The 12,455-nt window shown below is 34.6% G+C and overlaps 1 protein-coding gene across 1 annotated transcript in view; it reads left to right on the forward strand.

Annotated features, from left to right (window-relative positions):
- Positions 1-12,455, forward strand: part of AGMO (alkylglycerol monooxygenase) — a 321,738-nt gene that overhangs the window by 92,835 nt on the left and 216,448 nt on the right. The window contains exon 4 of the mRNA XM_055141569.1: positions 12,129-12,232. Within this exon, the coding sequence (XP_054997544.1) occupies positions 12,129-12,232 (104 nt within the window). The remainder of the gene's footprint in view (positions 1-12,128; positions 12,233-12,455) is intronic.

Below are 12,455 nucleotides of genomic sequence, written 5' to 3' on the forward strand. Positions count from 1 at the left end.
GCCTCATTGGCATCAGTTTATTGCCATTAAAGAACTTCCCTTCTGAATGTTGGCTCCCAAAGTATGTGATATCCTGTGGAGCAAGAGGATGAGAACATAGATTGCTGTGAGGCTGAACAGTTTGCACTTCCTAGCAGTGACACCAGACATCAATCTTTCCTAAAGACAACCGAGAACATATGAACATAAGAACTCTTTAAAAGAAGAACAAACGAGGCATTATCCTACCAAATTAAAAAAAAAAAAAACTACCAAATCATTTTCTTACTAAGTTTCTCAAGGAAGAAAATGCCCTGAAATTAATTCGGTTGTCATGTCGGTTGTTTAAAGAAACAACTAAAAGCAATCTTTATTTTATAAGGTAAGTTTTTATGAGGTTTAAATTATTTACAGCATAGTGTTTAAGAATCATTTAATTGCATCTCAAAGTATGAATGTGTTTCATGTTTTACATGTGCATATCAGCTGGCCTTAGAATGCTAATTTAGTCACAGTTAATCTGTTTCACATGGTCTGCAACATCAAGTATTACATCATTATATAAAATCATGTTATGCAACTCTGAAACTCCAAGAGAACTGTTTTCTTTTCGTCATTTGACAAGGTTTCAGAATAGTTGATCACAGACAGAAAAGAGAGAATTACTGGGAGGAAATATACTAAAATCCTTGTTTTGACTTGTAGTCATTTGTTGCATTATCATCAAATAGATTTAAGCTGCTTAGATCACTCACTGCAGATCTCAGAGATGGAGGAAAGTTGTTGTGAACTCATGGGCAATTGAGTTGTTCTGAGAAATATTTGTCATGAGCCTTAAACTCTGATGTTTTTCATTATGACCTTTGACCATCAACCAGTCTAATGATCATCAAGAACTAACTTGAAAAATAACAATATCTGATTCTGATCTCATTATAAAATATTTCGAACAACTTGTTATTAAAATGATATTTAAGTACATATTACTCCAAAAATTATTTTTTTAAAAAATTGATTCCTTGTATTTGACAGAGTTAAATAAATATCACTCCAGCCCCTCAAGTTTGATATTTTAAGTTCAGAACTAAAGAATCATCAATACATAATGTGATAAAACCTACAGTATGTTGAAGAATTATAAGAAAATATTTCTTAGTATGAATTCTATCCCATTTATTATCTGGCTGTTTCTAAGATTTAAATAGTTCATAGTGATCCTATGTAATTAGAATGGTGGAGTTGGGGCAAGGGTTCCAGCCACAATTCACTTATTTTGTACTTCTATGTGAATAGTGGTAACTCGCAACAGAAGCACATTCACAAACTTACTCTTTTATCATTTATTTGTTTTACATTAGGGGATTTAAACATTCTTTTGGAGTTTTTTGTCTAGCCATACCCCTTATTGTGTGCTTTTGTGACTTCTGAAAATAAATTATGAGAAAGTTGGTACCATATGTTTATTACATTATCTCAACTTCAAAAATGTATCAAAATATATATTCAGGTAAAGATAATTTCCATGATTGATTTGATAAGCTGAATTATGAGCAAATGATATTGCACTAGCTGTCATTCTGCAACTATTCAAGAAATCAAATCTAGCATACATTTAGAGTCAATTTTCTTTTCTTTTTGGGTCACACCCGGTGATGCACAGGGGTTACTCCTGACTCATGCACTCAGGAAATACTCCTGGTGGTGCTCGAGGGACCATATGGGTTACTGGGAATCGAACCCGGGTCTGCATGCAAGATAAATGCCCTACCTGCTGTGCTGTCTCTCCAGCTTCTCAAGTTTGATATTTTAAATTCAGAACTAAAGAATCATCAATACATAATGTGATAAAACCCACAGTATGTTCAATAATTAGAAGAAAATATTCCTTAGCATTAAATCTATCCCATTTATTATCGGCTGTTTCTAATAGTCATTTTGTTTGTTTTGGGGCCATACCCAGAGTTTCTTAGGGCTTACTCCTGGTTCTGTGCTCAGAGGTCCCTCTTGGTGTGGCTCAGAAGACCATATGAGCTTCCACGGATTGAACCCAGGTTGGCTGCGTGCAAGAAAATGCACTACCTACTATATTATCACCCTAGTCCCTTTTTCCTTTTTTTTTTCTTTCTAGACCAAACTCTGGCTGGATCGATAGCTCAACAGGTAGGGTGTTTGGTTTGCACGCGGCCGACCTGGGTTCGATTCCTCCACCCCTCTCGGAGAGCCCAGCAAGCTATCGAGACTATCTCGCCTGCACGGCAGAGCCTGACAAGCTACCCGTGGTGTATTGAATATGCCAAAAACCGTAACAAGTCTCACAGTGGAGACATTACTGGTGCTTGCTCAAGCAAATTGATGAGCAGTGGGATGATGGTGACAGTGACAGACCAAATCTGGCAATGTTCAGGGGTTATTATGTAGCTCTATTATGTAGCTCTTGGGACTCAAATCCAGTGGTACATGGGACATCTAGTGATACTGGGGATAGAACACAGGACTCCTACATGCAAAGAATGTGCCCAAACCATTGAGATACCACTTGCCCCATGACATACTGTTTTCATTACTATGATCATCTTTATTATTATTAATATTATCATTACTATTATTAGGTGGTAAGGGGAATCTCCCAGCTGGACTCTTGGGCCCATGTGGCTCTGTGATTAGGTATTTCTCCCAAGATTAATTAGGGGTTCATGTGATGACAGAATCTAACTTAAGGTGGCTTCATGCAAGCCTTCACTCCTGCAGCCTGTCTCTGACTCTGGAATATATTTGGAAATTCTTTATGTATTGCCTTTCAGTAATTTCTCTAAAATGTCAAATTTTTGGAAAAAAATCTCAGATTTTATTATTGACATCTATGAATAATAATGTTTTTCTATCTTTTATTCCAGAATTCCTTTTATATTTTCATATTTAATATGAATAAAATAAAAAACTTAGGGCTGTTTTTTACAGTAAACTAGAAGATAATATCATTTAAAATTTATTCAGAATTATGTTTTTTGATTCTGATTATATGCTGAGTAATGAATAAATATCTAGCAGGAGTTAAAAAAATATAGTCTTGAAATCTATCTATAGTAGAGTTTTTCTGATACTATCATTTCTCTGTCATGCTGTATAAGATGGTAGTGATGCTATTAAAGAGAAGAAAACAGAGGACAGAAAGCAAAAAACTAAGATAAATTTAGGACTTATATTAGTATCAGATCCTCCATCCCTTTCTCCTTGCCACCTTCCCTCCCTCTTTGCCACCTTCCCTCCCACCTTCCTTCCTTCCTTCCTTCCTTCCTTCCTTCCTTCCTTCCTTCCTTCCTTCCTTCCTTCCTTCCTTCCTTCCTTCCTTCCTTCCTTCCTTCCTTCCTTCCTTCCTTCCTTCCTCCCTCCCTTCCTTCCTTCCTTCCTTCCTTCCTTCCTTCCTTCCTCAGCTATCAGTAGGTGGTTGTTATTCCTGGCTCTATGCTAATCCCTTAACTGTGCTTGCCAAAGCTGCTGGGGAGTGAATTAGCATAGACTTGAAAGCAGAGCGAACGCTATTCCTCCTGTACTCTCTCTCTCTGCCCCACTGAATTTGCAAAAAGGAATTGAAACCCAGAAGACAACAAAGACCTGTAGACACAAAAAACATATTTGGTAGCTCAACTCTTAAATAAATGAGAACCGGGTAGATGACTCAAAGCCAAGTGTACACATTTTGCATGTCAAAGCTCTGGGTTTGATCCATTTCACCCTGGAAGTAATCCCTGACACTACCTGATATGACCACAACTCCCCGAGCACAAATTTGTAGAAGTGATTACTACTGTCATTTCAGGTGTTTGATCTCCACCATGAAAACAGGGAGAATGCAAAAATTAGTAAATAAATAAATGAAAGAACAAATGTTAGAACAAATATCTGATCATATTTCTTAGTGAACAAAAAATATCATCCTTAAAAGGATGACATATTAAAAGAGGTTTTGATTTGGTGCAAAAGAGACAAAAATAGAAAAAAATTTAAAAAATGAGGTTTAGTAATAGACTTAAGAATAAATGGGAAGAAGGAGGTAAAGAAGCTGGTATTTTGAGGTGCTTGAGGTAAAACCAAATTAGCAATAGTAAAATCAAGGGATTATATTTTACTCAGTAGGCTGGATGTCACTAAAATTAGGAAACAGAATCTGTGTAAAAGAATAAAATAAGAAAACACAGATTTTTTAAATGAAGTTTCAAGTAAAATAGGATGACTTAATTATTGTTTATTTAAATGAACAAATAGGGTTCGTTTGGCTTTATTAAGAAAAAAAAGATGCAAAGGTAGAACAGACGCTGGAAAATTAATATGTCTCTTTAAGATGTATCTGAAATGGGAAAGATTTAAAAAATTGAGAATCTTGGATTCTAGAGACTGAAGAGAAATAAAAAGGAGCTAATAGTTGTGGATGAGGATTTGTTGACTTTGTAAAAATATGTACTAGAGGAGCAGGAACCAGAGATAGCATTAGGACTTGGGGTTCCATCGAGTGCTTGCAACCATGTATGGAGACTGTGAACTAAGCTTTTGCCCCACGCCGGCTAATGGAGAAAATATCCTTCTTTCTTGGTCTCTCTCCCCTCCGGGAGAAGGCGTGGTGTCCGACATTTTGTGGGTCCTTTGAGCAGGTATGAACTTTGTGGCGCGGAAAAAAAAATGTGCTTTGAACTTGAAACAGCCGAGGGACACCTGGGCAGTCTCAGGCCGGGGCCGGAGCTCGGTCTCTGGCCGAGATTCGACCCGGGTGGCCATGCCTTTGCACAGCCACGTGGATGTGGAACAAGCAGGAACCAGAGACAGCTTTAGGACTTGGGGGTCCAGCGAGTGCTTGCAACCATGTATGCTGACTGTGAACTAAGCTTTTGCTACATGCTGTTCCAGGAAGGGAGATGATTCATTTTCCAACTTAAATCTCCCTGGACTTAATTACTAGAATACACAAATTGTAAACCACGTGGCCGTGGACTTTTTATCTCTTCATTCTCATCAGTGGAAAACTTATTATCAAATATTTCCTTGTCAATAGAGCTTTATTCTTGGGGGATAAATTCCAACAAAATTAGTGAGTCTGTGTTGAAACTCCAACAACAATAGTGAGTTTTGTGTTGAAATCTGGAATGTAATCAAGGTAAAGAGAAAAGGAAGTTATCACTCACGCACGTGGGGGGGGGTCTGGGGGGTGAGGGGTGGGATGTATACTGTTTTGTTTTTGTTTTGTTTTTGTTTTTATTGGTGGTGGAATATGGGCACTGGTGAAGGGACGGGTGTTTGAGCATTGTATAACTGAGATATAAGCCTGAGAACTTTGTAACTTTTCATATGGTGTTTCAATAAAATAAATTAAAAAAAAATTTAAAAAATAAAATAAAAACAGATCGTAAGCAAAAAATATACAAAAATAAAATAAAATAAATAAAAATATGTACTAGATATATTTTGATGAAGAACAAATATAGGTTACCATCCAAATGTGGTAGTTATTCAGTAAACCCAGAATATATGAGAATAAGGAAGATAGGTACATTTTTCTCAATTATTTTAAAATAACAAAAGCTATGCTTAGTTTGCTGGTCATATAAAATAAGTTGTGCATTGCATGTGGTCCAGTGTTGCAGTTTGCTGATACCTGCACTATATTGTGGATGATATAGAGCAAAATAATCTCAGCTAGCATTCCATAAAATTTGCTAATTATACTTGAGTGATTGAGGCCTCAATCATTGAAAGCGGTTTAAAGCATAGAAGGACACAGGTGTTCCTGTTAATTTAAAGAAGCAGATAATGGAAACTGCTCAGGGGATGGAGGGACAAGAAAGGATAACCAGAGCTATGAGGGACACATTACATAATCAGAAACCAAGGGCGTAGTGGCAGAAAATGGTGAAATCAGATTACTGATTGCATTTATGCTTGAAGTTCATGTAACACTAATAGAGGGCAAAATAAAGGTTACATCTTAATAAATATTTAGAAAAAGTTAACGATGTTTTTGCATTACCACATTTTTATCCTTTATATTAGTTCAGGTAGCTGTGGTAGTGTTGATGTTTATGATATCTAACACAAAATAATGATCTCAATATCTAGTGTTCAAGCAACGCACAAGAATTCTTCCTCTAGTTGTAGCAAGTTCTGGTTGTCATTGATATTGCCATTTTTAACCATAAATAGACTTTAATTTAAAGAATATCTTGAAGAGGGCATTGCATAGCGTAAAGTAACAAATAACTCTGTTCCAAGATCTGTCAGCAAGCCATATTAACAAAGTGAGGAATAGGAGTTCCCAGATGCTCAAAAGAAGAGCTGTCAGAATTCTCTCAAAGAAGTTTCTCAAATTGGGGATGCCAATCTCAGTCAGAATGATGCCATTCACACAGGACTGACTGGTCTGTTCTAGACTGGGCTTTCACTTCCAGTTCATGCTGACACCTTTATTAGCTAGTCTTATTTCCTGCAAATTGAGGAATAGGGTTTTTTGTTTGTTTGTTTTGTTTTGTTTTGGTTTTCAGGAAAACAAGGCTTATTTGCTTTGAAACAGCAAAAATTCCTTCCCGAAAACAAAGGGCAAACAGTTAGAACAATAGAAAGTTCTTATTATAGCAAAGATTCTGGTAGATTTTGTTTGTTTGTGGGTCACAAATGGGTGGGTTTACTCTCTGTTCTGTGCTAAGCTCCTGAAGGAGCTGGGGAGAGGTGCATTTGTGGTTCAGGAATCAAACCCAGTTATCTGCATGCAAGGCAAGCACATTGTTGAAATGAGGCATGTCCATTCAAGATTCTCATGAGTTAGAAGATGGAGAAAGAACACAACCATGCTGACAAGACTTTCTTCATTGCTTTTCAGTCTTTATTTGATTTACTTTACAGTCCCTGACTGTTTTACTTTCCTGTTCATGTACTGACATTCTTTCAAATGTTGGAGGCTATTTGCTCTTGGATATTAGACTAATGGATAAAAATTATATTCATCATTGTTCCAAACATAGCATAACAGAGGGTACCGTGCATCTCCACAGGGTAGAACAAAGCATAGAAATGTAGGAGTGCTTGCCAAGCCCAGCTAAGTTTATTCAAAGAAAGCCACTTTTTCTCCCACAATTTTTACCCCCTGATGTTGCTAGTTAGTTGATCATGAATGCCAAATGCATGCCATTAAGTACTCAAGGTGATTTCTTCCTTTTAATCTAGGTAAAGTGTATGAAATTTTTAAACTATGAGTTTAATGGGTCTCACCAGCAAATCACTAATTGGACAAAAAAAAAATCTAAGTCATGCTAATGCTGCTGCTAACAACCTGGAATCAAGTGCACTGAAATTCGGTCTCATTAAAATGATAAAAATACATTCGAATTGTAAGATTATAATTATTGTAAAACATAGTGCTGGCAACTTTTATTTAAAAAGTATTTTAATCTAACCCTGCCAACATTGTAGACAGTTAAATTAGTCCTACTGACAGGCCTAATTTTCTCTATAGTTGGGATTTATGGGAATCTCTCAACCAAAAATATATCTTCATGAACATTACATTAATCTCTTCATTATATTTGTGGAAATTTTAAGATTTCCATCAGTTAAGAGTAATTTGGTTTTAGTAACACAATTTCTTAGAGTGAAAAAATCATCTTTTTGATGCATCACTGGCAATTGCTGGATCCACTGGCAGATTATTAACGCAGGGTCTAGGATTGAGCTTTGATATTCAAACTGAAGGAATCAAAATTACAGAGATTATTTTGTTCTAGTTAGCAGTGTCACATATTAAGTGATTAGATAAAGAAAGATATATAGAAAACAACAACAAAGTATGCTTTGAATTAAAATATTAATCAAATCACCACTTTTTGCATCTGACTGTTAGTAGAATGGATAGTAAAATATTTAAAAATCTTTTCTTAAGCCAGTAGTTTATTTCATGAGAAATAAAGATATTAGAGAATGTACCTCTTGTTACCTACATAGTTACATACCCACATATATACAAGAAAGGTTTGTTTCTCAATTCTATCTGTATGAAATATAGATCATTGGGAGATCTCTGTGCATCTCTGTGGATTTAAATATCCAAGATCCTTTAACGCCATGTCCCTGTGTAATCAATCATTTGTTTATAGAATATGAAAATTATTATTGACTAAAATTAATTTTTCAGAAAATGCTTTAGGGATAATGTTATTGTTTCTTAAACATTTGTTATTTCTCAGAACACAATTTTTCTTTCACATATTTGGGATGATGAACATGTTTTTATATGCACTATTAATTTCTTATATTTGTATGGAAGATATTCTAATACAATTTTCCTTTTTGATACATGTTATAAGGTTTTTGGGAAATAATTTACTTCAAATTTGTTGGCTATAGACTGGAAACTCTGTATTTCTTTTTGTTTTTCCCAATAATATAGTGACAGACGAGAGTAAGATCCAGTTCCTTTACCTTATTTATACAGCTGTACTTTATTGAATGAAGGCTTGAGTTACACAGTTTGTGATAGGAAGTAAATGCTTTTAAAACAACTGATGAGACAGGTCTTTAACCTCTACCTTTGTGGAATTCTTGTTCCACAACTTAACTTCTGTGGGGGTTTAACCTACTGTTACAAGGCAGTAACTTCAATAGATATTATTCGTGAGTTAAACTCCATTTGATAAACTATTTTTTTTGTGAACTCATAATATGATTTTTTACAAAAAGGTGAATTATGAAAGCAAATCCTGAGCTGAAGAGCTGGTACCAGAGATAAGGTGCTTGCCTTGAGTACTGCTGACCATGATTTGATCCCCAACATACTTAGCATACACAAAAATTCAAGGAGCTGTCCTTATTCTCAACATACATGATTGTATGATATAATGACTATAAAAATGAGTGATGAAAATAATAAACTTGCATTTTCTTTTCCATTATGATGACTGAATAATTATGTGGGACAATTTTTTAAATGATATAATGTTTTGGCAAAGTATGAAAGAATTTTATCTGTTTATAAAATATGGAATACCCTGACTAATACATGTTTATAAAAAAAAAACACCTTAAGTGTTAGGAAAATTGTTAGTGATTTTCCAGAGAACAGTTGCAATAATTTCTACAAATTTTCAGAGTTCTTTAAAAATCGTCAGATTTTAAAATTCTACTACAACTACTACTACTACTGGGCTGGAGAGATAGCACATTGGGTAGGGTGTTTGCCTTGCATGCGGCGGACCTAGGTTCGATTCCCCCATCTCTCTTGGAGAGCCCGGCAAGCTACCGAGAGTATCTCGCCTGCACATCAGAATGTGGCAAGCTACCTGTGGCTTATTTGATATGCCAAAAACAGTAACAACAAGTCTCACAATGGAGATGTTACTGGTGCCCACTCGAGCAAATCGATGAGCAATGGGATGACAGTGACAGTGACAGTGACTACTACTACTACTACTCCAATTCCTCCTACAGGGTTTTGAGAAACTCGATCATTATCACAAGGAAACTTCTGCCCAACCCTCTATCTCTTAGGTCCTAACTTTATTGATCATGTCTCAGGGTCCATTTGCATTGTACATTGTCTAATCCCTTTCATTGTTTCTATATGCTTCACATATGAGTGAGATCATCTGGTATTTATCTTTTGTTTTCTGAAATTTAATTTGGCACGATACCACTTCTATCCAGGTTTCAACAATCGGCAAAAATATCATCTTTTCTTAGAGCTGAATATTCCATTGTTTCTGTGTGTGTATATGTATATATGTGTGTATATATGTATATGTATACATGAACATTTGTATATATACATATATATGAACATATATACATATGTTCATATATACATATACATATACACAAAATCCTTTATTCATTCATCTGTTGTTGGTTACTTTGTTATTATAAATAATGCTTGATGAAAATATAAAATACATCTTTTCAGATTAATGATTTTGGTATTGGTGTAGAACTTTGTAAATATAAAAGAAAACAATGACTTCAATATTATTGCAAACTATGACACATAAATAAATTGAAATGTATTATTGCAATTTCTTCAGTCAGACAAATAAGTAGGGTTATTAATACTAATTAATACTGGCAAGCTCCCTGTGATGTATTCAATATGCCAAAAACAGTAACAATAATGGGCCTCATTCCCCTGACCCTGAACGAGACAAGGACGAATGGATATGTTACTGGCACCCACTTGAGCAAATCAATGAGCAATGGGAAGACAGTGATCAAATGATTAACACTAATTGGAATTCTATTCTTAAATTTGTGTTTATGTCAATACTATATGTCACTTTTTATTAGTAATATCTATTAAATGTATATAGTTGTCAACTTTTGAGAATAACTAATTTTGATAAAGTTTGGAGCATAAATGGTTAGCTCTAAAATATTGGATGCTTACTATGCTTGTATATAACACTTTGTAATACAAATACATATTTTATGAAATGGATATGTAAAACTTTTACATCTGTCTTTGCGTAATAATAAATATGTCTCTAGATTTAAAAAAATTGGATAGTATTGCAATTTGTATTTATAGCTATATGCATTTGGCTTTCTTTCTATTGGATAATTTATGCAAGGGGTAAAATTTCACTAGGGCTTATAAGGCAATTCTGTTTTAAGGTGATATATCATTGGAAAAATTTACTAATAAGTACTTCACTTTGTTTATTGGGAGAAGAATGCTAACAGCAAAGTGTTGAAAAGGAGCTGTTGCTGGAACTATAAACTGATTAAGCATTTATAAAACACAGTATGAAGATTTCTCAAATTATTAGAAATAAAAACATCTGAGCTTATAATTTTACTCCTAGATAATAACCCCCAAACACAAAAATATTTATTAAATAAGGTGCCTATACTTCTATATTCATTGAGGTGCCATTTTAGCAAATATCTGAAAAACATCCAGGAGTTGAAGGACAGAGGAGTAGATAAAGAGTTTTGGTGAATATATACACAACTAAATGCTGTTCACTATAAGACAAGTTGTTTTTTTGTCTTATAGTGAACAATATGGATGTTCTGAATGCTGCAATATGGATGAACTGAAGGGTGTCACACTAAGTAAAAGAAATCCGAATTAGAAATATCAATATTGAATCATTTCACTCATAAGCAGTATTTAAAGCAACAAAGCAGGAGCTAGACAATGGCTGTTAAAAACAAACCCTTAGGGGGCTGGAGCAATAGCACAGGGGGTAGGGCGTTTACCTTGCATGAGGCAACCTGGGTTCTATTCCCAGCATCCCATATGTTTCCCTGAGCACTGACAGGAGTAATTCCTGAGTGCAGAGCCAGGAGTAATCCCTGTGCATTGCTGGATGTGACCCAAATAGAAAAAAATACCCAAAACCCCCAAAAAACAAATCCTTAGGTCAGAGCAGTAGTACAGTGAGTAGAACAATTTGTTTGCCAGGAGTGATCCCTGAGCACTGCCTGATTTGCCAAGAAAACAAAATGAAGAAATTTTTAAAAAATGTCCTTAGATTTGTGATCTCAAGTGAGGTTACTTTAGTGGGGAGAGTAGAAGGGTATATTCCTTTGGACAGTGACAGAGAAATACTGACACCTGAGTGTATGGTGTAGTATGAAAACAGTGTACCAATAAAACTTATAATAAACGTTCATTGGGTTGATTAACTTGACCTCAAAAATTATGAAAAAGATCGTTTTCAGTAAGGAATATCATATGCTATTTTATTCCAAAATGTAAGCCCCAATTTGTTCTCTTATAGGGTTCTTCTTTAAGTAGAACTAAGTAATCATATGCTAAAAATTTATTAGTATGCATAATCTACATTGCTATAACATTACCACTTAGGTGTTATGATCTCTTATATTATAAGGTATTCAAGTTATTTTACTAAAATAATTTTATTTGCTGGAGGCCTCACTGCTTAACTCATATATTGCATTTATACTGGCTATGCTAAAATGTTTTGTTTATAATTTTTACCCTCCCTGTTTCTGAAAGTGATTTGAGGCAGCTTATTTTATTTAAAATTTGTTGACTGGCTTTTAAAAGTATTCCAGATCTTTCTTCTTCATTATATAGAGCAGTATACATAATAAAAAATAGACTTTTTTTTGCTCTTTCACTTATAGCTCATTTCAAATTATGCCTTTTACAGAGGTTAATATTATGTGGGCTGGACACCAAACACATCACAGTTCTGAAGATTATAACTTATCAACAGCGCTGAGGCAATCTGTAATACAAGTCTATACTTCCTGGGTAAGTTGTAAGAAATTGAAGAAATGATGATATAATCCATTTTTAAAAGTCTCTACTGTTTTTATTTCCTCAGAGTAAGCTAATATAAGAAGTTTTATTAAAATACTTCTAACTTTTTGCTCTTCTATAAAGCTACACAGTAAAAATATTTCTCTTTCCTTTGTAATACCAAACACACAAGAATTAGATAATATTTTCCAATGTTAATCTTATATTTTATTCA

The sequence above is a fragment of the Sorex araneus genome, chromosome 1 (genome assembly GCF_027595985.1).
Source record: "Sorex araneus isolate mSorAra2 chromosome 1, mSorAra2.pri, whole genome shotgun sequence".
NCBI classification, from domain to species: Eukaryota; Metazoa; Chordata; class Mammalia; order Eulipotyphla; family Soricidae; genus Sorex; species Sorex araneus.